The 25,672-nt window shown below is 42.1% G+C and overlaps 1 protein-coding gene across 2 annotated transcripts in view; it reads left to right on the forward strand.

Annotated features, from left to right (window-relative positions):
- The window catches only part of POC1A (POC1 centriolar protein A), a 63,260-nt gene extending 37,853 nt beyond the window's left edge, over positions 1-25,407 (forward strand). For both annotated transcript variants that reach the window (XM_082487838.1, XM_082487837.1), the window contains 2 exons: positions 13,122-13,262; positions 25,122-25,407. In XM_082487838.1, the coding sequence (XP_082343964.1) occupies positions 13,122-13,262; positions 25,122-25,220 (240 nt within the window). In that variant the 3' untranslated portion in view covers positions 25,221-25,407. The remainder of the gene's footprint in view (positions 1-13,121; positions 13,263-25,121) is intronic.
- The last annotated feature ends 265 nt before the right edge of the window (positions 25,408-25,672 follow it).

A 25,672-nucleotide genomic window follows, 5' to 3' on the forward strand; every position in this document is an offset into this window, starting at 1 on the left:
GTGGACCTGCTGGGAAGTATCTCGGAGGAGAAGGATCTGGGGGTTGTGGTAGACAGTAAATTATCCATGGCCCAGCAATGTGCCCTTGTTGCCAAAAAGGCCAATGGAATCCTGGGCTGCATAGGGAAGAGTGTGGCCAGTAGGTCGAAGGAGGTCATTCTCCCCCTCTACTCTGCACTGGTGAGGCCACAACTGGAATACTGTGTCCAGTTTTGGGCTCCCCAGTTCAAGAGGGACAGGGAACTGCTGGAGCAAGTCCAGCAAAGGGCAACTAAGATGATTAAGGGATTGGAGCATCTCCCTTATGAGGAAAGGCTGAGAGAGCTGGGACTCTTTAGCCTGGAGAAGAGAAGGCTGAGGGGAGACCTTATTATGGCATACAAGTATCTAAAGGGTGGGTTGAAGGAGGATGGAGCCAGGCTCTTTTCAATGGTTCCAAGTGACAGGACGAGGGGTAATGGGCACAAGTTAGAACACAGGAAGTTCCGTTCAAATACACGGAAAAACTTCTTTACGGTGAAGGTGACAGAGCACTGGAACAGGCTGCCCAGGGAGGATGTGGAGTCCCCTTCCCTGGAAATTTTCAAGACCCGCCTGGATGCAGTCCTGAGTAATGTGCTCTAGGCAATCCTGCTTTAGCAGGGGAGTTGGACTAGATGATCTCTAGAGGTCCCTTCCAACTCCGAAAATTCCATGCTTCCGTGACTTCATAAATATGGGCTCTTATGCTTGTCCTGGGGTCAGTAACCGTCAGCATGCATCTTCGGTATGAAGGGTTATGTAGACCAGATCAAAGGATATATTCATGGATCCAATATGTTGTGAAAACATTCATCATACAATTTGTTCTTTCCAGAGAAGGCAGATAACGTGTTTTATCTGGGGTGTTGGGGATTGTTTGTGTGGGTTTTTTTTCGTTTGTTTTTTTGTTTTTTTTCCAAATACAAGGAAAGCCTCATACATGAGTTACAGCTGGTGTGAGTGTACATGAACACTTGTTTCATTATGTGGTAAACTTGCTGCTAATCTTGACTAATTTCAAGAAGACTATGTATGGTCAAGTGTAGTGAGCAGATGATGTCACATGGACAATTAGAAAGTGCTTGGCTGTTTAGTTAGATAAACTTGTACACTGAAAGTAATGAATAAAAACATTGTAGTACAAGTTAAGTTTTTCATCCAATATTATGGAAAACGGGCTATATTGATACAGAGATTCTTTACTCAAGTTTAAACATAAACCTTCTCTAGACATATGTTGTAACTCTGTGCAGAATACTACTTTGCAAAGGAGGAGGCTGATGAGGAAACTTTAGTCGAAGCCGCTACGTACAGCTTTGTAAAGAAAAATACTTTAAAACGTGTTAGTGTTGCAGTACCTCAGAGACAAAGCTGTCTTGAAGAGGGGGAGTGGGAGCTTCAGGTGCCCAAAAGGCAGGGAAATGCACAGTCTGCAAGGGTTGCCTGTAGTCTGTTTATCTCAAACTAAGGGTATCCTGGTGAGAGAAGCAATAGGTACAGGAAACATAAGCTTACAGGTGATGGGGAAGTGTTTCTTGTGCCACTTCAGTTGTGAGTTCTGTAACTGTGTAACTTAAATATATGCAGCTCAGTTTTCAGCTCCTGGTAGGACTCCGAGAGACCTGCTCGTGGGTGTGCGGACAGACTCAAAAGCTGGGAATCCCTTGGTAGGGCAATTTGGGAGATATGGGCAGATGTGCAGTGTTGTCCTCTGTCACTCTCTTGCCAAGAAGTCTTTCTGCTCTTCTGAAATTCAGGAGCACAAATGTTTTAAATATCTTTAGCTCCTTTGAAGTCAAATGGTACTCAATTGTGGAGCTGCCAAACGTGAAAACTAAGTAGCAGACTTCACAAAGCAGCACTTCAGCGGAAAGGACTTTTAAACAACTAAGTAGCCTGTAACTCTTCACATGCATCTCTTGGTTAAGACAGGCCTCTTCCTGCACTACTGAGTTCAAAATTTTCTCCAGGCATTGGACTAGGCTTATGTCTTCAATGGCAATTTTTTCCAAAAACTTCTGTTGGATAGGAGAGTAATTCCAAAAAATGTGATCTGATCATAAAGTTGTCTGAGGCCTATAACTGAATGTCCAAAGCTGACTCCACCTCTCCTTTGCTGGTTCTGTTTTGTGACCTTGGGTGCTGCCTGTGCTCAGCCCGTGGTCTCCGTGCTGACTGCAGCAGTTCATTCTGTCAGCCATTTGTTCCTTGTGTAAATAAATTCCTCCTGAGTTACTCATAGGCCAGATGTGCCTTTTCTTTTTTTGACCTATTGGCTTCCAAATTGGTAACTATATCTAATTTTGGCATCCATTAATGCTTATGAATACTTTTGTACATTTTTTTTTTTTTTTTCTTGCTGTGAAATCCCCTCCTGGGAGGCAGTTTCATTGCACGGAGCTGCAACTCGTTGCAGTTGGATGTGAATGTATGTTGTCGTTTGCACTTCCTCCACCCCTTTCTATTTATTTATTTTTAAGAGTTGTAAGGGAGGAATCCTGTATTCAACAGCAGGGGATCCAACCTTCAGCCTTCAGGATAAATGTGGTCTGCAAAATGAGTATTTTTCCTGACCTGCTTGTCACCTTGTTTTTCTGAGAATGCATTCCCACTCCAAGAACCTTTAGTCTGGTACACGATTGTCTTCCTCTTGGAGTAAGTAGGTAGATTACTTGCTTAAAAGAACAAGTGTGGTGAGTGTTCAAGATGTTTCCACTGTTCCCTACCCAGCTTGGCTGTCTGAGCAGAAGCTTCATAGGGATGGGCAGGAGTCTTCCTATGACTGATCACAGGATACTCAGGAGCTCTTTCCCACATCCTTCACAAGCAGCACAGTTGCAGATGGTTACTTGTAGCTGCGTAACCTTTGCTCTTCTTCCATTGAAGTAAGCCCACTCATGTAAGCCTATTGCAAGGTGTGACCTTGTATTTTTTTTTTTTTTTTTTTTCCAAGGAGACAGAGGTTCAACAGGAGCAGAGGAGAAGGCTGCTTTCCTCTCTCTCCTTTGTGGTGTGGACAAAGCTGGGACTCTATCTTGGCCTGTCCCTGAAGAGGCTGTGCTTGTAAAGCTTGTGAGAGCCAGATGGATGTAATTTTCTTTCATTGATCATGTCCTTTTAGCAAGAACAGCTAATAGAATCGTAGAATGGTTTAGGTTGGAAAGGACCTTGAAGATCATAGAGTTCCAACCCCCCTGCCATAGACAGGGACACCTCCCACTAGACCAGGTTGCCCAAGGCCACGTCCAGCCTGGCCTTGGACACCTCCAGGGATGGGGCCTCAACAGCCTCGCTGGACAACAGTTCTTTCTGAGCAAGAAGTGTGCTCCCGTGGTGTCTTCCACTCATCTTGCTGGAAACCAGAGATTTAGAGTGGAATGAACTCTAATCCGCAAGAGGTACTGGACACTGAGTTGACTAAGGGAGCTGTCATGGTGAGCAAGCCTGTCTAGTTGAGAATGTTTGCTTGATCTCTTCCTGCCTGGTTCAGCATCCTCAGATTCTGGGAAAATAATCATTCTTCCCACAGTGGTAGTATGGTTAGTAGGAAGGATGGCTAACGTGAGTCAGAAAGAGCACGCTCCCCGTTCATTTATAAACACGCATTCTTGTTAACAAAAGAGGTACATAATGTAAGACTAAGTTTTTGTTTACAGGTCTGTCCGATCTCCTTCACCCTAGTACAGATAACCTGGTTCCAGCCCAGAACACCAGACAGGAAGGCATCAGTGTTGCATCATGTGTTTTGTAGGTAGCCCCTGAGGGAGTAACCCTTGGTTTCATCATTGAAAAGGCTGGATCCAACTGAGCGCTAGAGTCCAGCGCTCATTCACTGGAGAATAAAGTCTAGCAACAGCTCCACGTGTCTTCATATCAGGAAGCCTGAGTTTACCTGAGCAGAACTGGATAGCTGTATTGGTCGACTGTGCTCTTCGTGAAGCCTCACTGCAGTTCTCACCAATTTTCTGCATCTTAATTTGACCGTGAGCCTGCATCAGAGCGAAATAAATGGTTTTCTCTCACCCCACTAAATGACCGTCTACTTCACAAACATCTAACATCAGAGCTTCTTTCTGGAAGATATTCCAGAAAGCCTCTGTTAATGGCTAGCTTTCCAATACTCTATTCTGGCTTTTTTTGTTGTTGCTCTGTGAAATTGAATTTTCCAGAAGCTAGTGGGTTTTGCCCCTAAGTCGTTGCCCTTTCCCCTGAAACTTGGGTTTGCTTTTCTCTTGATCTGGTCAATGTAAGGAGTGAAGGGTGTGCATGACAAATGAAAGCTTATGTCATCTTTGATTTTGTGTGTTAACATTCCCCCCCCCCCCCCCCCCCCATTGTTACAGGCTGTTTATCAGAGTTTTCATATCTTATCTTGATGAGGGGCTTGGCAGAGGAAAAGGCAGGGTACAGGCACCTTCAGCTTGGCTTCCCAAGAGGCCCTGAATGACTGCAACACCTTTGCCTGTTGGTGGATGGGAGCAGCCAGGCTGCCACAGCTGTTTTCCCTTGTGTTCTGGTTTGACAAGATTTTTTTTTTTTTTTTTGTCAGAAATAAGAGATCAGCTTTTAATTTGTCATCTCACAGCAAACAGATTTGTTCTTTAAGGCTCTGGAACAATAAGGCAAGTCCTGACAAGTCATTATTGGTCAGAATAAAAATTGCCTTTTAAGTTCAGCATCTCAGGCTAATTAATGTAAATTCACCCACTTAGGTTGCAGCTGTATGTGGCTTGTTTTAATGCTTGAGTCATAATTCAAAGAGATGAGACAGAGGCAAGATTTATGTGTTTTTTTTCCCAAGCTGCTATTCTGTGTCAGCTTTGAGATGGATGAAAATGGCTCAAGCTTTAAAAGTTTCTAAGGTCTCAAACTTGTCTGCTAAAGTCCAAACTTCAAGCAAGAGTGATAACAAACAGGCATGTTATGTGTGTTTCTGCATATGCTTACATATGCGTGTATATGCATAACAGGCATTATTTATACATAAGTAACACATAGGCATGCACATGATATGTATGTTACACATCATATGCATATTTCATTAGAAAGAAGCAAATGATTCTGATTAAGAAAATGAGCTGGAAGCTGTTGTTCACACTTCAGGAGCTCGCTGTGTGTGTTTTGCTTCTTGCCTTGGAGACTGTTGCTTTTAGTATAAAAGAACCTGTAGCAGGATATCCCAAGGCTGAAGACAAACATTTTGTTTCGGTGTTTGGCTGCCTTTTCTTGGGAGTTTGTCCTAAGAGTGATCTTAAAAGGGGCCAGAAAACAGTAGCTCAATTATTGGTGAAACTTCAAACCGATGTTTCTCATATTTACGTTTCTGTTCCTATAATGGCGTGTTTCCACACAGGACTGCTCTGAGATTTTTTTGTAACCAAAATCTCCAGGAGCAGTGTTAGGGTAGCCCATTGAGTATCACCTGTACAGCAAAGCTTAATAATTCCATCCTAAATTCTGTAAGACTTCTTCATATCTCCTAACGAAACACTAGGACTGATGGGTGGGGAGAATTGGTTAAGGGCAGTAAAATGCCTAGAAAAGTATGAAAAAACAATGTTAAATGTTAAGAGTGTCTAAAATGTTGAAGGCTACCCGTAGCTTTTTCTTCTCATTAAGTACAGACCTGCTTTATTTTTTTTTTAAACAGCTGATAGTCATTTAAGTTTTACCTGTCCATGTACTGTTTCACTGGGCTCTCAATGTTTCGCATCACTTTCCCATTTTCACTCATCACAGAAATGCCGTTTGTGCTTTTGGAAATGTAATCCATGCAAAACTTTCCTATTGTTTTCAATGTTTGTAGAGGGGATTTTAGCTATTTAAAAAGTAATTCAAATGGGAAAGGAGCTGACTATGGAAAATTAGTTCCTATTATTTTAGTATTTTTCCTTAATAAGACTGTGAATTAATGGTGAATTGTACTAATTACTGGTCACTTGGAAACTCCAGCTTCTAGAGGTGTGTTCCTTGTGGGGTTTGGATTGTGGCAGTCCCTCTTTGTCAGAGTTTATCAGGAACTGTTAACTTCCATTTCTTCCAGTACCAGGTACACTCCTCCTTGGAAATCAGTGTGGGGATCTATTTTCTTTCAACTTTTTATAAGGATCTGATAGTAAAAAACCTCATGAGCCTGATCTCAGCTGGCATGCAACCAGTTGATGCCATGGTGTGTATATAGTGGTGCTCAGTACAAACCAACTATGAAGCATGGACAGCGTGTAGCTTGGATGCTTTTAGGAGTCTGCATAGATGCTTATTACCTGAAGTTACCTTGAAAACATGGTACTAATGTCTGTCTTGGTTTAAAAGTGACACTTAACATAGAGGTAAATTAAGTGTCCCAACAGACAGTGAACCAGAAGAGCAAGGTCACTGAAGACAAGGGAGGGGAACAGTTCTTCCCTTCTGGCAGGCAGGAGCAGGGTGAGGACCTGCTCTTGGCTGGAGATTGTCAAACAGCATCGCTTGCAGAGATAGGATCTGTAAGAGATATTTCTGTAGGCAGATACAAATTTCCGTCTGTGTGCAGTCTCCTATGTGTGGACGGGCCGTTTTCATGCATGTTTGAGCACTGTAGCTGGCCATTAGTTGTTACCCCTATTTCTTTTCTTCCTGGTCAGCAGGGCTGGATGGTATGGTGCTGCTTCACTTAAAATACACAAACCTCACTCCATCCGCCTGCCTCTGCCAGTGATTCACTTAGGCTTTGGCACAAGAGTGCTTTGGGATTTAAAGAGGTTTGAGATGTACCTATTAACGGTATTTCTTCTTGGGGTTATCACAAACTTAATATTTATTGGCCTATGGCAAAACATGGCCATTACTGTAGAGGTGCCAAGTCTTAATGTTGGTATTTTTAGTGGCACCAATTGGGAGAAGGGTTCTGTCTAAATCATTTATGGCTTCTTGCATATCTAACCCAACTTACTTTTTGGTGTGAAGCAGAAATGCAAACAAAAATAAAAGGCAAGTAATATTCTTTTCACTTCCCTTCCTCTTTTTTTTTTTTTTTTTTTTTTTTTCTTGCCCTCCCTCCCAAATCCCCTTCCACTATCAAAACTCAAATCCTGGAATAAGAGATAAGCAGGAATTGAATGGTCCTTTGAATTGTTTCACAAAAAACTAATTTCACTTGTATCCTATTTCTAGTTGTTACCCTATGCTGCTCTGGATAGTAAACGTGGAGTAATGCAAGTCTTGGAAGAATGTGATTGCTCCAGAAATTTCAGTGCTGCCTTGAAGAGGGGGATGCTTTTCCAGTCCAGAGAGATGTGTTTGTGCTTGGAGAGCTGTGTTCAGTCAATCACGTTTTGTATGTAGCAGGGAAAAATGAGGTTACCTCTCAGTTCTTAATGAGTTGTCCCATCTAGCATGGTGTACTACTCCATCTGACCTTCCTGTGAAGCTTACCTTTAAGCTAATGTGCTTCCACTGGATGTCACTGTTGCTCTCTGGGAACACATTTAAAATACCGCTTTACCTGTGGTGAGAATGACTCCTCGAAATAGAAGACTTTTAATGGTATTTCTCTGTCATTTCCATAAGTAGAATTTGGGTCTGAATAAACAGTGTACATAATTTCTGGGAGTTTTCTCCTCTCTCTCTGTTGTTCCTAGGGAATTTTTTTTTTCAGCTGAGATGGCAAATTTAATTGCATTTAGTGAATTTTAATAAATTGGATGTCTGTATTGAATACACCAGATGTATGTGTTGCTTAAAGGGAATGCCATCTTTCTAGATACTTGAAAATTAATTCTTATTAACATCATATTCTCTTTTAAAAAAAACAAACCAACCAACCCAAAACAGTAAATACACTGTGGACATTGATTTGAAGGGACTGAAAGGTAGAGCAGAACCTACCCTCTATGCACCACTCGGTTCTTCCCCTCTAATAAGGGGTGGTGAAGGGAAACGAAATATTTCCTCTGGACTGAATTATAAGGATCTTACTTTTTATTAGTAGATGTAAAATTCAGATAGGTGATTATCCTGTTAAGATATCTTCTAAATATCACCATTTAGAAAGCAAAATGGCATTTTCTTAATTGTCCCTTGCAGTTTTACTATGGGTATATATGTGCCTGTGTGGTTAACGCTTGCCCCCCACCCCAGATGAGCACTGTAATAGTTGGTCAGAATGCTGTTTAGCCAGAAGAATTTTCATAAGAGGCTCAGTAAGAGACCTCTGGAATGAATGCTGATTAATTTTCCCCTTCCCCCAAGTAGTTGCACTGTGCTGTCTTTAAGTGGTTGCTATAAATAAATCACTTCTGTTTTCCCTTTGTCACAGAGATGTATTGTATTCTGAAACTGCTCATCTATTCTTCCTTTAATGTTCAGCTGCTGCTTGCTATACTCCCAGTGCTTAATAAGCAGATGTTGTAATAAGATATTTAATGGCAAATACATTTGTTTGGTTGTGCAGAGTAAATTGTGCACTTGAACTCTGACTAAAATAAATTAAACCTCTGCAGCAGCGTCACTGTTTCTGGTGCCTGTCCCCAGGATTCAGCTGGCACTTTACCTTGCAGGTGAGTCAGATGGGAGCACAGGTGTCTGTCTCTGTACTCGTGATGCTCATCAGTACTGAGACTGTCACAAAGCCAATGCATACATCAGAGCTCTTTCTATAGTTTTGCAAAAATCTGTTAGAATTTAAATCACTAGTGGCTGGATCACCACATGATATAGATTGTGATTGTGAGAAGGGTGGCTTTAGTTCAGTTTGTGAGTTTTCTTCTTCATTCTTATGGACAGTAGCAGGGATGAATTTTAATCCTCTTTTATGAAATCTGGGGGCAATTAATTTCTCCCTCGCTTGGGTGCACATTTCATTTTAAATGTCCTGGCCATTAATTTAGTAGGAAGTACAAGTTGTAGTCTGTAGGGGAAGTTTTCAAACATTTCCCTCTTTTTAAAAATGTAAAGGGCAAAGTTTCCCCTGATGGACCCCGCAGTGATGCTTACCACTGTCAAATTTGGAAGCTGTCCTAACGATTCAGTAGAGGCGGCCTTATTGCCTTTGTAATGCATCTTCAACTGATGTCACTGCTGTATTTCAACTATAACAGAAGTGCAGGTGAGTGCTTATGGCAGACAACCTGTCCCTTTGAGCATTGCACTCTTTCCAGTTTTTTAAAAGAGGAATGTGTTTGAGCTCATTAAAAGTTTTGGCAGCTTTCTAAAATTAACGTCCCCTGGATTGGGAAATTCTGGATGTCCATTCGGATTCAGGATACTTGTAAAACACCCCAGCATCTGCCCTGTGAAGTCCCAGTTGTGCTTTCTTAGTAGCCAAAGCTTTCCTTGACTGTAGTTGAGTCTTTGGCATGAAGGATTAAAAAAAAACAAAACAAAAAAAAAACCCCACCCACCCAAAACCCAACAACAAAAAAAAAACGAAACAAAACCCCCTGGTTTTTTTTCTTGAGGCCATGGTATCACTTTTCCCCTCTGTTTGCAAGGCTTCTGTTAGCTGGGAGCAGAGGGACATGCTTTGCACAATGTCAGTACAAATATCCCTACTTGGGCTCCTCAGCCTCTTCAAAAAAAAAAAAAAAAAAAAAAAAGTGAGTTGAAATTAGTGAATCTGATCCAGATGGAAGCAAATGCTCTGCTTTAACCCGTGCAAAGGAAAGTGCTCTGCCTTGGTGAGATGCAGAAGCGTGCGTGTCCACCTTGTCTGGGTTGGCCATCAGCCAGTCCTTTGCTTTTGTCCTTCTGCTGTTCTGCACATCATGGGCTGCATTTACAGCTTGTGGTGTTTCTGCGTGTGCCTAGCTGAGTGTTTGCAGGCACTTTCCGTGAGCTCCACCTTGTGCTGGACATGCATACACTGGGCAAATCCAGGCTTAACCCTTCTTGAATGCTCTATGTAGGGCCCTTCTGAGAAGCCTACTTGGACGGGTCTCAGACTTCAGCTTGCAGCTTGACGCCATCAAGGCGGGTGGGATGAGTAAGAAGCTAGAGCGAACTGACTTCAGCTTCTCTGCCTGCCTGTTTGTGGGCAGCGATTCAGAGTGCTGTCTGTAGGTGTGGGTGGTAGATACCTGCTTTTTGCACCTGCTGTGGCAGGGTAGGCTAGGTAGGATGTGTGGGTGCCCAGAACTGAATATTCAAAGACCCTGGCCAGTTGAGAGCCTCCCTTTTTTGGAAGTAGCTCTCCATGACACATTGACATAGTTTTGTTGTTTTTTATTTGCTGGCTGGATGCGTCCCTAGTTTAGGTAGATGAACTCAAACTTCATTGCTGAAGGCACTAGTTACAACTTATCTTCTTGATGATGATGATGGGCTATAAGCAACCTTTCAAGCAGCTGTGGTTGAAATGGAGCAGTATGCCCCATTGGCATGTTTCTATTTTTAAATGTAGGTATACTTCTATTCTTGGGGGTGTTGCCACCATTCAGAGTGCCTTGAGGAATCCCCACGGGCTTCGTGGAGGTGATTTACCTGGTTTTTCACAGGGGTCATACATAGCCTGTGAGCTAATCAACAGAATGTAGTGATAAACAGCTGCTGCCACCTTTGGCTTCAACTTGATGTGATAAGGGACTACTGGACCTCTAAAGCATCAGGTGTGGGAACATCTATGCAATATTACCCTTGCAAATATGCCAAACTCTTAAACTTTGTGGACTGTAGCAAAGAGAATATCGGCTCTGAGTTCAACCCAGCAGCCTTTTGTGAAAAGCTGTCTGACATATGCTATAAAGATAGAGGGAGAAAATATGTTGGTACAGTCATTTTTCTGCTTCTGTGAGTCAGCTTGTTCTAATGGGTTTTGAAGTGGATAGCTCATCATCATTTGGGGTTTTTAAGTGCAGGTTGTGTGCGGAGTTAGCTCACTCAAAATTTCTGCTGTGCCGTGATTGACTGGCCTACAGTTACATCATCAAAATATGATAGTCAGCCTTAAAATAAGAAAACATGCTTTTTAATGCTAATTACCTATTGAAAAGCAGTGTTTTGGTTTTTTGTTTTTACTTTTAAAAAGCAAACAGCAGCTTTGTAAGGCTGGCTTTATTTTGTCTCTGCAAGAGCATATTTTAGTTGATTAAATCAATGCATCGGTGAGCACATGAGGCTCTTGGGCTACTTGCAGCACAGGAGCAGTTTGAGTGTGGCTTCCACGTGGGGCTGCACAGTGTGACCCGGGATGTGGGCTGTGTTGGCCAAGGGCCTGTAGATAATCCAAATTATCCAAGCAAGTGGGAGGACACAAATTAGCTGAGGCTGACGTGGCTGGTACCGCTGCTACCCGTCTGCATCCCAAGCCTGTGGTGTAACACAGTGATCCCTGTGGAGCAGTTGTTGTGTGTATCCTTTAAAACCCTTCCCTTCCTTCCCTGCTCCTTATGCAAAACTGGTCTCGTGATGCTTGGCTGGATGAAGGTAGTTTGGTTGGCAGGGGCTGGGAGAATGGTTGGCCTTTACTAGCAGTTAGTAGAGAGCAGCAAGCCATTCTTCTGTCAAAGCTGACTATTGCTGTGGCCTCTTTTTTTTTTTTTTTTTTTTTTTTTTTTTTTTTTCCCCTCTCTTCTCCTTTCCCCCCCCATCTTCAGCTTCCCTGTGGAGTCACGTTTCTGTTCTTTGCACTGCTTATTTCTTATTTTGCCTAACTGTTGGGCTGGACCTCAGCCTTGGGAGCCTTTCTGTGGCCTAAATCAGTGACTCCCAGCAGCACAAGTTTTTTTTTTTAATATATATTTATTTTTTAAATATATAATTTTTTTTGTATGTGTGTATATGTATCTTCATAATGCACTAAACAGTTTAGGGTTTAAAGTTGTGAGCTGTTCTGAGGTCTTGTTGCAGCTTAGTTGCACATCTGCAAACACCTGGAATCAAATATAGAGTTGAGCAGGTAAATCAGTGCAGCGCTGATGAGAAATGCATTCACGATAGTGTGTATGAGAGAAGAGATGGAGGCAACTCTTAACTTCTTGCTTAGAAAAAGTACATGTGGGAGAACTTTGAGACCATTTTTCATTCTGTCAGAATTCCTTGCTGCCTTGTTGATTTGCGAACTTGAGTCGTTTATGTGAGTAATAAGTGCATGGGATGGAGCTGCACTGGGCATCGGGCCATGGAGAACTACGTTTTGAGTGCTGTGATCTTGGCTGTAGATTCAAATCTTGTCTGTTAGTGTAAACGGAGAAACTTAAGTCTGCAATTGCTTAATCAGTTGGCTACCTTGGTTAGTTAGATAAACTTCTCTGAACATCTACTGGTGGTAATGCAGATAAATAATGCAAATAGTGTTTGTTCTAGAAGAAAAGTACCATTTTGAAAGACAAGGGAAGAAGAATAAGTTCTCTAGTAGTTTCATTTGTGCTCTTAAAACTTAATTTATTCTGAATGAAATATTCAAGCTTGCATAACTAAACCAGTTGAAATTGAAACTTCAAAGTAAGCTTGTTCTTAACCTCATTGAGGAGGGAAAACCAGTTCAAGATATAAACAAAATTAAAATGACTAAATCAAACCTGCCTGTTATAATGCATATTAGAACATCCTGCTTCTGCTGAACTTAACTGTGGTACGGCATCCTTGCCTTCTTACAACTGCCAAACATGGAGAGAAGCTTTTACTTTACTGTTGGAGTGAAATAATTGGACTTCTCTCAGGGTAGCTTACTTAATTCTTTTAATTTGGATGTAGTGCTTCCATGTGGCTCCAGTAAGTCTTCGTTTACCTGTGCAGTCTATGCCTGTGTACCACATGAGCATGCCAAAGCTCTTTGCACATACAAAAGTTGAACCTTGCAGGATTGCTTCAAGGTTGTTATCTAAGGTTTGCCTTTCCTGAGGAAGGTTTAAAAGCAAACAAATAAAGCTCCCCAACAAACCCTTGCCCTGAAAACAACAAAAAAAACCCCACTCCACCTGGGAGGGGGTAAAGACAGGCAAGTCTGCAGCAGTTTTTCCTTTTTAAACTGTGGCAAGAACAAACAATTCCTGTTCTTTTTTTGCCTGTTTTAATAGCATAGACTGTCCCAACATAAACTGTTCTCTACTGTTTACCCTCATGAAACAGTAATCCTTCTCCAGTTGTTTGCATCGCAATAGCAGGTTGTGTGTTTATTTTTCTAGCAATCAGAAATGAATTGTGGTGTTCATCTTAAGAAAACAAAAACTCAGGATCCTGGTAGGAACCAGGAGCAGCAAGAGGAGGAGACCAGTCTCGCAAATACCTTGGAGCACATCATGGGACAGCTGGATGTTCTGACTCAGGTACGGTTTGCTATTTGATTTTGCACTGAAAAAGGTACCTCTGATTGGAAGAACGGAATATTTTGCAATAGTTTCATAGAAAAAAAGTATGGCTAATTCAGAACCTCTGCTTTTTAGTAGTTTTTTTGATAAATCTATCTTCATCTGCTTGTCAGCTTATCTCTATCGGTTCCCTCCCATCGACTTCCAACGCAGGCCCTGCTCTTCCCCCGATTCCTTTGTACTGCAGTATAGCAGAGCGCTACTTGAGCTAGCTCTGGTACCCGCTGGTATTAGCCACAGTTTATCTAAGGTGATGCCTAAAAGAGTGGTTGGCAGTAGGACTGTTTTGGTGAATAATCTGTCTCTCTTCCCTCCTCCATTATACTGCAGTCTATAGGTAAACTCTGTTCAGATCCCGCTCCGTTCCCCCACCCAACAGTCACCCACACAGTCCAATTTCTGCGGTGTTCTCCTCCCATCAACAAGTCTGGGCCCTTCTGTGCCTCATCTCTGAAACATGCCTTTCACCCACAGCTTGTGAACAACTGATCCTTTGCTAAAGTATTAACACACAGTTCTTCGTCAGAGTCACTAAGCAATGCTTGAACAGTACCAACTGTTAATGGTGATCATCACAGTATGCGTTCACTTAAGAATTTGGGGATAGAGCTTTTTTTTTTGTTTAACTAAATAGCTGCTCATTGCTTCTGTGAAAAAATACCATTTCTGATCATTGTCTGGGGCTGAATTTCATCGTGTATTTTTGAAGTCTGTGAGAAGCAGGGGGAAAGCGTGGGATAGTAAGCATTGGTGATCTCCTGTAGATGGGACCATGGTCATAGGATGCGAAAATCCATGTGGGAGGGTTTTTCTGTGAGTTTGAATGTTGTTTCTGAGGAAGAAGCAGGTCTTGAACGTTTGGTATTGAACATACTGATTACTAGTCTGAGTTAGCGCTCTGCTCTTGAAGAAGTACATGTCAAAGAGTGTAAGATGAGGGGTTGGAGGGCCCATCAGGGGATTGAAGTGGGGCAGATTTAGGGACTAAAAAGCATTCCAGGACTACAGACAGTCTAAAATAGTGTAGCGTGAAAACCAAAAGGTATTTAAGTTCATTTGGCAGAAATGCAAGAAAGCACTTATCCTGTGATCTCTGAAATGCTGAACACTGGAGGGGGACAAAAAATCTTGTATGACATCGGGCCCTCATGCTTGTAAGTAAAATGCAACCCAGTGCATACACAAAATATTTTATTACTGTTTTCACGTCTCCCTGGTAAGTTTGGAATGTGATTGTTATCTCTCATTACATAAATCAGATCCACACTTCTGATGATGGATGTGTAATGGCTCCTTTTCAACTTCATAGGTGTTTAGAGGAGGCAAATATTGCAGTAAACAGTATGTGTGGGATTTAAACTAGATATAAGCAATGCAAACATCTCTCTCGAAGATATTGTGTAACCGTAGAAAATTCCAAATGTTGTTTTAAACCTAGCAGAAAAAGAAACTGAGATCAGTGGGGGAGGAATAAATTAGTAGGTTATAGGATAAAATTGGAAATAGGCCTGAAATTATAGTAAAAAAACCCAGAAACCTGCCTTGAGTAACTCTGCATTCAGCAACCTTTTACCTTTTTTGTAGCTTTTTTTGCCATCCTTGAAGTACTTAATTTCCCATTGGTTCTAATCTTTGTATGTTGTGTTTTGTATTAACACCATTTTAATGCATTTGTACAAGTAGCTGTTCCTGACACAGTGTTGAAATGGTTTCATAATTCTTCATTTTCATGCCAAGATTTTGATATTTAGCAGTGAAACAAACCAACACCAAATAGTCAAGCTAATGCAAATAAGCATGGAAGAAGTCCTTATTCCTAGAGTAAGGGAGCAGGTTCCTCAAAGAGGAGGGATGCAGGCAAGTAGCAAGGCAGAGTTGTGGAAAGTGACTCTGGAGGGCATCTGCTTATGTAGCTAAACTTTTTTTTTTTTTTTTTTTTTTTCCCCAATGGTGATGGCCTATAACAGAGAGAGGAATGCAGCTCTGATAGAGCCAGGTTTAACCCCTCTGTCGTGCCATTAGATGTTGACCAGGAGCAGCCATGGCTTGCTGATGGCGAACAGAGATCCAGGTGAAATAGAAAGAGCCGGGGGTGGTTGTCTTCCCCTAGCCACTTCTGCCAAGGCACAACTGGGTGCTGCTCCCTTGCGCGTTGCAGATACAAACCAATGGTGTGTTTTTTTACGTGGCAACTTTGGGCTTGCTGACTCCTTTTGGTGGAAGGAGAGAGCACTGCTACTTCAAAAACATAACAAAAAGCTTTCATAAATAATGCATACAGCTGTCAGTATTTTTTCCCATCTTGAAGAAGGGCTGAGGACGTACTGGTAGTCTCCTGGCACTCTGCTCTAAATAATCCCTTCGTAATTCCTGAGTGGCGCTTGTTTAAAGAGAACACTAATGGCTTAGGCAGGGCCGTACAGTGGAAGAGAAAGGACAGAGTCCCTGTGGTATTTCCAGAAACCCTCTATTGACATAGCCATCCACAGGTTTTCCTGGAATGTATAATTTGTGAGCTCTGTGGGAGACGGTATATTTCTGATGTGTTACCTTGAGTTCCTGCGCTCTTTGTGCTTGTAGTTTCCAACACTGTATTAACATGATGTAATGTACCAGTGAGGGAAAACTTAAAGTTGTGCTAAACTACTTTGGAAAATTATGCAACTATAAAAGTAATCTATTTTCCTAATTTTTTTCTTTAGCTATCATTTCAAAATTTATCATGCTAAACTCGGTATCATGTAAAAGTGGGAAGGAAAGAAAATACTTTCAACTTTTGCTGAAAGAGGTAATAGTAAGACATCAGCTGAAGGCTGTCATCTCTTGCCGGTGCACAGCTTTGTTCTGAGCTGCACACTCGAAGCTGCATCGTCTGCTGCTCACCAATTATCAGCACCTTCCCTCTGTTGACAGTAGACTTCCAGATGAAGTGAGGTATCCTGTACTTGGAGCCAGCGGGATTGTTTTTATTCCATTGAGAGTCCTCTTCCTGCCAGACACCAACAGCGAGTAGAAGCGCTGAGGCCGTAGAGGTGCTGTGCCCCGCGCAGCAGCAGGCACTTGAATGGGGTTGCTCCTTCAGTTAGGCACGTCAGTTCTTGTTAGAGAAAGATGGATCAGAAGAAACTAGTGGCTGTTGTATACCACATCTGACAGTAACCACTGTAGCGAGTAGATATGCCCCCCTCGGGTTTTACGAAGCTTCATTTTATTTCGTTGTTGACTTTGTGCTATGATTTTATTCTTTAATGCTTTGGCAACTTTCTTTAAACTGGTTTTTGATTCAATGAAACCTTCTCCCCCTTCCTCCTCACCAGAACTGTCAGCACATCTTTTCTTTTACTTGTAAGAAGGTGGTCTAATGTCACCTGACAGGAACTTTATGTATTTTCTAAGCATGGTTTGTGGTTGTCCATACTTCCCATTCAAATAAAGAAGTTAATGTTTGGACTGCCTTTTTTCAAGAGTAGCACTTGCTTAATAATTCTGCTGCCTTGAAGGGTGGATGAAGTTAGACATAAGATGGTTGTTTCCAGTAGTTTTGGATTACTTAAAGATACTCTGGTGTCCCTCTGTAGGAAAGCAGGCGATTCAAATCTGGCAAAGGAATGAGGAAGGTGAGAGTAACGAATGTGTGATATAGACGCTTTGCTCCTCCCTTTCCTGCAGCTTAGTATCTTGTCAGTGTCTCAGTGTTTAAAAATCCTGTTCTTTACTGGCATTGCAGAGATGTGAAAAGGAGGAAAATGCAAAATGTTTTTTAATTTTTTTTTTTATTGAAGGCTGGATCTCGGTGCCTATATAAAGAGGTGGGCTGAATATTAAAGTTTAAGGCAAAACCAAGGTGATTTTTATCTGTTGGATAACTTCCTGGAACAGAAAGGTGGTTTTTGGCTGAAACAGAAAGCCGAAACAGCTATTAAGAGTTTACTTGGTTCAAATATATTTTCTGCACTTGCAGCTGAACTGCACTTATGAAAAGATATCTGTGAGTAACCATCTTGGCTGCAGTGGAATACTTGCGTTTGCAGTGATCATCATCAAAGGGTTTGTATACTCTTGCCCTCACTCCAAACACCTGCAGCTGCCACATGTGTAGTGTTAATCCATAGCACTGGTGGGCAACAGGCACTGAGGCAAAAGCTGTTGGTTTTATGTGGGAAGGAAGATGTCTGCTCCAAACGAAGAGTTCAGAATCAGGTTAGCGTAAAAATTCATAAATAGCTGCGATAATCCACCCACAGGAAACAGCTTTATATACTTCCCCAAACTAATCTTGCATTGGAGCTGGGAGAAAACAACACAGCGAAATGGAGAAGACTTGTTAAATCTGTAAAATAATCCAAGCTTGAAGTGAAGGACAATCTAGCTCATGTGAGATTAAAGGATTATCTCACTCCAGAAAAGACTGCAGAGGGAGGAGAATTTTTTTTTTTAATGAAATCCTTCAGCATAAAAAAAAGACTTGGACAAGTATATTGCTTGTTAATTATAATCATAACATTTTCAGTTTTAATGAAAACGAGTAAAATCAAATTTGGTACTCTTCTTTTTTTTTTTTTTTTTTTTTTTTTTTTTTTTTTGAGATGTGCTCTCCAAAGCCTGTGTTGGTGAGGAATGAATGGCTCCTTCTCAGAGGTATTGAATGTAGATTAAGCAACTGGTTTAGTAAAATAAATGTTTTTGACTTCAAGTAGTTACAAGTCAAGAATAAAGATAGATATATCTATTTCTTTCATTTGGTCATAAGTGCTGCTACCTCTACCTTGCACAAATGTCTGAGTTTAAATGTTGTTCTTCTCAATACCTGAACACTCACTGGCTACGGGTGGACCCAACGCATGGGAGAAGAACTACAAGCAGTCTTTATTCCAAAAGAAATAGTTTGAAATCCAAAACACTAATAAAAAAAAAAATCTCACATCTGAAAAATCTGTGAAATGCCAGATGAGCTTGGTTTTTAAATCCTAATTTAAAGGACATAGAGGCTATTTCTCATTAGTCGGAACTGTCTCTTAGAGATTCAGTACCTTTGCTCTTTCACTTGAAGTGAAGTACCCTGGTTGTTGTCAGTCCTCTGTATGGTGTCATCAGAGCTACTTTTTTGAAATTCACTTTCAAAATACTCTTGTTACAAAGAGTAAGTCTCTGCAAATAGATTTTTCTTCTTTCTAAGACTGCCTAAATTAAATGCACTCCTGGGGATATTGCTGTATTAGCAGGACACTGTCCAAAGGCTGGCTTATCAAAAGTGCTGATCATCTCCGTGAAGGTCCATAGGACCATAACCTTCTGTAATCCTTCAATGGGGAGGAATACTGAACATGTACCACAATTTATTTTCATAAGCAGACTTTGAAGATTAATATAAATTGTTATTCAGTCATTGGGTACCAGCAGCTGGGTTAGTTTAGCTGAGTGATTTGCATCCTTTCAAGAGGTAGATTGATTGGCAGGGGATGGATATGGGAAGTCTTTGAAGTCCTGGTGGTTGGGGGAGAGCTCTAGTCTTTTTGGGGTTGCTAAACTCTGTGCAGTTACTGTCATGGTACGTGCTTGGATATTTTGTCATAACTTTTAACTTGCTGTGTTTTCATACTGTGTGGTGAAACTTGAAGTCTCCTGACTCCCTTGAGCTGTGCTGGTCTAGCCCTAGAAGTCTACGAGCTCTGCACCAGGGAGTCTTGTCCGTACCTGTGCAGAAGGATGCAGCCAGTCCCTTCCAGAAACTTGCAGGATCAGAAACAAGTGCCATCAGTTTAGCTTTGGATGATCAACTGTCAAAACTGAAGCATCAGCAATGTGTGCTGAAACATTTTTAGTAAGAGGGCTGTAAATGGAAATGCTGGGTTACAGGTGGCTTGTGTGCCTTGTGTCCCCCACACTGTACAGAGGAAACTGGCAGAGCCTGTGGCTCATCATCTTTGTGGCTGGGATTGATTTCATACCAAGGAGATCATTTGGTGTCCTCCGAGGTCCCTTTCTTCACTATGATACTGGTTCTGACCATGCTGCTTGATCTGGCAAAGTGGATGATACTAGCATTTTCAGGTATTTTTTTTTATGGTTTTCCTACTGTAGAAAGCACAATGATCACTCTGAATGATAACTTGTTGCCATACCGAGTCTTCTGCATGAGCAGACTCATGCAGTAGACCAAACCTGCTCCTATAATTTAGTTAAAAGGTTGGTTAACTGTGATTCAAGGATCTGTAGAAAGTGGAGAGTACTATGAGGTGGAGGGGTGGCAGCTGATAATCATAGTCATGTGGTTGGAAGGGACCTTGAAGATCATCTAGTTCCAACCCCCCGGCCATGGTGGCCCTATCTAGCCTGGTCTTGAACACCTCTAGGGATGGGGCATCCACAACTTCTCTGGGCAACCTGTTCCAGTGCCTCACCACCCTCAGTAATAAGGAGAAGGGGACAGCTGTGCAATAGTGGTTTTGAATTTTATAACTACCCAGTTCCTTCTTGCAGTGCTCTGGGCTGCTAAATATAAAAAAAAATTATTTTTTTTTTTTCCTCAAGTATTATGAGTAGCACATGGACTGGATGAAGAGAGCTGGTGGGACTATGAGCTCTTGTGCCCTGTGCTGGAGAACAGACATGAGGTTTTTTAGCCACACAACTTCTTGAGCAGATCTGGAGCTCTGCATAGGGATCCTGATGAAGTATTTGCACAGCTGCAGGCATAGTCACATTCTCCTAATCCACCTAAGACAACAGTGATATTGGATGAATGTGCAAAACGTGTTGAGGGGGCTTGTGGGACTTCCTAACGCACAGCTGTACAGCAGCACTAACCAGTATGTTCCTGTGTAGCCACACTGGAGCAAAGTGCTTTGTAGTAACAAATGTAAAAGTTTGAGGAGTTTGAAGCATGTTACAAAGTAAACCCAGGAAAATTTGTGAACAAACATCGAGGGGAAGACTAAAGCAGGATATGAACTATCTTCTTAATTCTGCAATCATCAATACCCTATCTGTAAATCAGCCTGGTGTGAAATATTCTATGCAAATAGGCTTTGTGAGAATTCACCTTAGAGTTTGCATTCAAAGCAACTGAGATGGTGAGGAGCTACAGAACTTGTTTAAAATGTCTCTGGGGTAGCAGATCTTGTTTTAGTCTGAGCGGATGAGGAGCTATCATTTCTTTAGAAATCATTTCACATAAAAAAAAAAAGCCTTAATTGTGTATTTGATGTCTGAGATTAAGGCTTCGACCACTAGCGTAAGGCTAGTCCCAGCACGCAGAGAGCCTGGCATGCATTTGTTTGCTACATAAAGTGTTAATAACTGCGAAGGCTTCATGCCGCCTTATACTCTCAGACTTCTTCAGTTAGTCCAAACTGCCAACTTCTGCTGAAAATGCTTCAGAGCATATTGAATGGCAGTAGCTGGTTTGGGTCCCATCTCAAAACTGCATGAAGATAGAACTTGGGCATGAGGAGGGCAGCCCGGCTTTCTTAAGGCGTGCTTACTAATAGCAGGGGTCTGCTTTCAGTTGCACTATGTGCAGCTGCTGAGATTGAAGGGAAGCCAACAGCAGTCGGGGCAAAACTTAGTACGATAGGAGGAAAGGCTGCTTCTTACCAGACAGCTTCATGCTTGAACCTCAGAGTGACTTTTGCCCAAGTTCTCCCATGGGCCTTTTAATCTTGCAGCAGAAACATGTTATTTTAAACTATAGTCGGTGGAAGGAGTTAATTTTATTTTATTTTTTTCTGTAAAAGGTAGGTAGGGCTACCCTGGCGCAAACCCTGCCTCTGATAGTTTATTTCACTTGTTCCATTAGTTTAGAGAAAGGGCTCCTATGCTTAATTTACCTGGATATTTGCTAATTCCTGTCTCTGCATAGGGCTTCATGTATGCTCCGGACTGTGTTCAGCAGGTGTTGGAGGTACCATTTTAGTGATCCACATGCAATAACTGGGGTCTAGTAAACTACTTCTACCTACTTTGAGATCAATGGAGAGATGGATTTTATGTTATGAAATGATCACAGGAGTAGAAGTGCAAGTCTAATACTTTGCATGTAGCCAAGAGCACATCTCCTTTGCAGTCAGTGTGCAGGATCATATCCCTTGTAGGCTCAGCCAAGCTGTTGTCACCTGATCTGAGTAACTGTTGTATCAATACATGTTTTTTGGGGGTCCTGCAATTAGTGGTGGTCAACTGGAGCAGTGTTATGTCCCCCATGCTATTACATATGCTAACTCAATCAAAGCTGGTGTGAGTGGCATACTGAGAAACCCATGTGCTGCTTGTAGGGCAGGAGCTGCATGGTTTTGCCTGCAGAACAGTTGTCCCTTATCGCTGTGTGACCATAACGTTATTCCACCCTTCCTGTGCTCTTGCCTGCTTTGCCTCAGCTCCGGGGCAAGTACCGCTTTAGTTAAGGAGCAGCCGTCTGTCTAGGTGGATCTCTCTCCTGGCAGGGACTCCCACCGCTGCTGGAGAGGGCTGCTGATGGCCTCTGGACTTTGCTTTTCAGGTTTCCTTTGGCAGTTGTAGAACAGGTTTCTGTTGGCATTGGGTTAGCACCTCGTTCCCCTTATCTGTAGTCCTCAAAAGAAGCAGGACTGATTGCGTTGCCCCTGCAGGGCTGCTGCAAAAGCCTCGACCCTGAGGGCAGCGGTTCTTAAATTCTCTGCTGTGTAATCAGACAGAGGAATGTTTAGCAGGGACTAAGGAAAAGATACTGATGAAAGCATCTTGGAACAGCATCACAAATCACTACTATTTGGGTTAAGGGAGTAAAAATAACTTGGAGGAATAGCACAGGGGGCTTGTTGCCATGTAAGCAAGCGTGCCTGCTGGGTACTTCAGTTTAGGTGTCCTTGGGGAGGATGGAGCTGAATATTCCCCAGAACTTAAAAAGTAAACAGGAGGCAACTTTTTTTTTTTTCTACATAGTTTCTCATTAATGTTTCCAAGGAGAAGAGTATGGTGTTTTTCTAGATGAGGACCGAGAAGATGAATGAAGGGAAATGTTGCAGGAAGTGCTGGTAAAAGTGATTTAAGTGCGTTTTCTTTTGTGTGAAAAATTCCATATTCAGTTATGGTGTCCATAGTAATGCTCAGTATATTACTGTAGTGTCAAAAATATTCCTTAAAAAAAAAAATAGGTTGATCTTTCTTCTTGTTAAGCCTAAGTTGTTATTCTTCTGCCAATTTGAGCCAGGACTTTAATAAATTATCTAGCATTTACTCCCTGGTGCTTAATGGAGATGTGTACTGTGCTCCTGACGCAACAGGAGGCTCCAGTGAATCCTCACTGAAGCTGGCTAACGGTATTTTCCTCCTCGGCTTAATTGTTGGTTCGTTGTCTTCTGAAAAGCAATAGCAAAAACTTGCAGGAGTTGAATGAGTGCAGTTTAATTTGCCTGCCAGCAAGGACTTACTTTATAAACGACAACATGGAAATACTGTAAAACTGTCAGCTGCTAATAAAGGAACTTTTCTTTTATGTGTAAGTTACAATAGAGCACTAACAGCAGCTGGCCAGTACTTGTGCTTTCCCTTACCTTTCTAGGATGTCAGATGCCCTGGGTATTTTGGGCATCATATATTCAAGTCTAAATGGACTGTAGTCATCAGTTCCTACTTTGGACTTCCTGGATTTCATTTGACTGCTACTTTTCCACTTTTAGTTTCCAAAAAATACTCACTACAAGTTTTCTGCTTATACTTACGTGCAATTTCCATTCCAATAAACATTTTCCTTACAGCTTTTTCACAAATTCAACACTTTCTGAAATCCGCTTTACTTGCGCTTAGTCTCATGGTAGCAGCACTTAACTTGTATCGACGGGATCGTGGTGGCAGTAAATCATGCGATATAGGAACAACAAGTAATCTGGGGCTTTGCTTCTAGTGGGGCAGTGTGACCAGGACGTGAATTCAGTTGATTATCTTTCTAAAGGAAATTTGATGCAACGATTTACACACGTACCCCTCTTTAACCGAGTCTTAAGTTACTAGTTCTTTTTTAAATGGAAAAAACCAGGATCCCTACTGCTTTTCACTCTCTGTCTGGTTGCTTGCAGGGTAAGATCTTTGCTGTAAACCCCTGGTAGACATTCAGCCTGCTGTGTTCTCTCCTGAGCAGCTTTATTCCTGACCTCTGTAAGACAGCCACTAGGCAATAGCATGGCTGGATACAGGAAAAAGATAAAATCCTCCCTCCTTTGGATAGATGGGAGGGCTCCTGCTGGCTCTGGGGCACCTGGGATGTTACCTGCTGGCTCCACAAGTTTTCTTCTGGCTGTCTGTGTACTTAGTTCTTGTGCCTCAAAAGGGTGGCAATAGAGGAGGAAAAAGCTTAAATGAAGCTATTGCCGTAGCCATGGGGAATATTTAAGCAACACAGGGTTTGTTCTTTCAGGTGAAGCTTTCTCCCGTTGCAGCAGTGCTGCATTAGGCAGCAGGATTTAGCTCTTCTGCCTCCTCACAGGTCAGCGGTGCATGTGTGGTAGAAGTAAGCTTTGAACTATGTTTGAGGAGGGAAAAAAGTGCATTATGGTAAATGCCACGATGCATGGCACTTTCTGACTTTGATACATGATCTTGTGAGATGGCAGAGGGAGAGGGCTTTGCCGTAGTGCTTGGTGTTGTGTTTTTACTGTGTCTGTTTTCTCTACCTTCTCCCTGTTCGTCTCGTTCCCCAAATCACTTTACGGGAGGCTTTTCCCCAGTCACTAGAGTGGCCTTAGCCAGGCTATTTCCTCTCTTTGTGCTTTAGTTTCCCCAGCTGTAAAATGGGGATAATGAGACCTGCTTTCTTTTGTCAGGCACTTAGAGATGTGCTTATGAAACGTGCTATTAAAAGGTTTTCTATGTATAACTTCTATACAAACAGTGGTTGTCCAAGTTTATTTGAATTACTTTACTAAAGTCCAAGGTTCTGAACATCCTTTGTTTTTAACAGAGGATGTTATTTATGTAGTAAAAATGCTCAAAATGTGAAGCTATTGATTGTTGCTGATAAGTTTATGGATATTAAAGTATTAAATCATCACCGCCTATTATCAGCTGTTCCGGTGCCTTTGGAAGCTGAAAGCGGTTTTGCATAGCTTGGTCCCTTGATTACCTCGGAGTGATCAATAAAAGGTTTTCAGCAGAGGCTTTTATTGCCACGTGGTTAAAATGTTCTTCCTGTGCATCCTGTACATGACGACTTCAGCTCGAGGAGAAAGATACATCAATCCTTCGTGGGGTAACTGCATTAGGCAAAAATATTTAAGCATTATGTTGAGGTTGATGTTGCCACTTTGGGTTTCAATTCCCCTCTGTTGCCTGTTCCACTGCCTTACGCTGGGAGGGTTTTCTTGCTTGTCATTGTGTTTGTCCAGTGAGTTTTGCATGTTTTAATTGCAGCAAACTGACAGTGTTCAGGGAAGGGAGGAAAGAATCGGAAGCAAAGAGGCAAAATCAAAGCTAGAACTGGGCAAAACTGTTCAAAACCTCTGTGTCTCATCAGCAGAAGAGTGTCTGGTGGTTTTCCAGTGTCTGGTGGCTCTGGTGCATGAGCATGGAAGGACAGGACCTGTCCATGAAGGGAGATGCAGAGCCAAATTTGAAAGCACTGAGTGCTGAAATGAGTGCTTGGTGGTGCCTCCAAGGAGAGCTTCATGCCTGCCAGCCTCTGTTGGGTCTTGGGGGGCTCTGCCCTGCTAAAATGCTGATACTGGAGTCACAGCCCTGAAATACCTCAAAATACTCCTGTGAATTTGGCATTTTATTACCCACTGAGAGTACAATACGTAGCTTGTCTTTGAGTGGCTCAACAGCAGCTTTCGTTTTGTTTTGCAGACAGTTTCCATCCTGGAGCAGAGGCTGACGCTCACTGAAGACAAGCTGAAGGAATGTCTTGAGAATCAGCAGAAAATCATTCAGAACAAAATGAGCTGATTTCCTGAGAGAAGACAGGAGCTGAAGGCGTTGGGAGGTTTGAAGTTGTTTGTGTTCCTAACAGACGGTGTGTGACTTGCTTTAATGATTTTAAGCGCTATCAGTTTTTCAATTGGAATGTACAGTTATTGTATCTGTAAATAAGCTTTGTTACTTTGCTAAAATAAAAGCAATATTTTATTCATAAGTGTGGATAACAATTGTGATCTCCTGTGTTTTCCAGAGATATCGCAGCCAGCGTGTGGTCTGAGTACTAACTAGGAAGGCTGCATCTCTCCTGCCTTTGGTGCTGCTGAGTTTTAAAACGTTTAAGCATCTTGGAGTTGCCAAATGTCTGGCATGGGCTCTATTAGGCTTGTTGCTGAGGTGCGTGCTGACTCTAGGTGACAAGCGAAGTGCTCCCAGTATATTTTGGGCAGTGGGAGTTCACCTCTGTTCTCGGACCGTAGCGA

The sequence above is a fragment of the Vanellus vanellus genome (genome assembly GCF_965231255.1).
Source record: "Vanellus vanellus genome assembly, chromosome: 9".
NCBI classification, from domain to species: Eukaryota; Metazoa; Chordata; class Aves; order Charadriiformes; family Charadriidae; genus Vanellus; species Vanellus vanellus.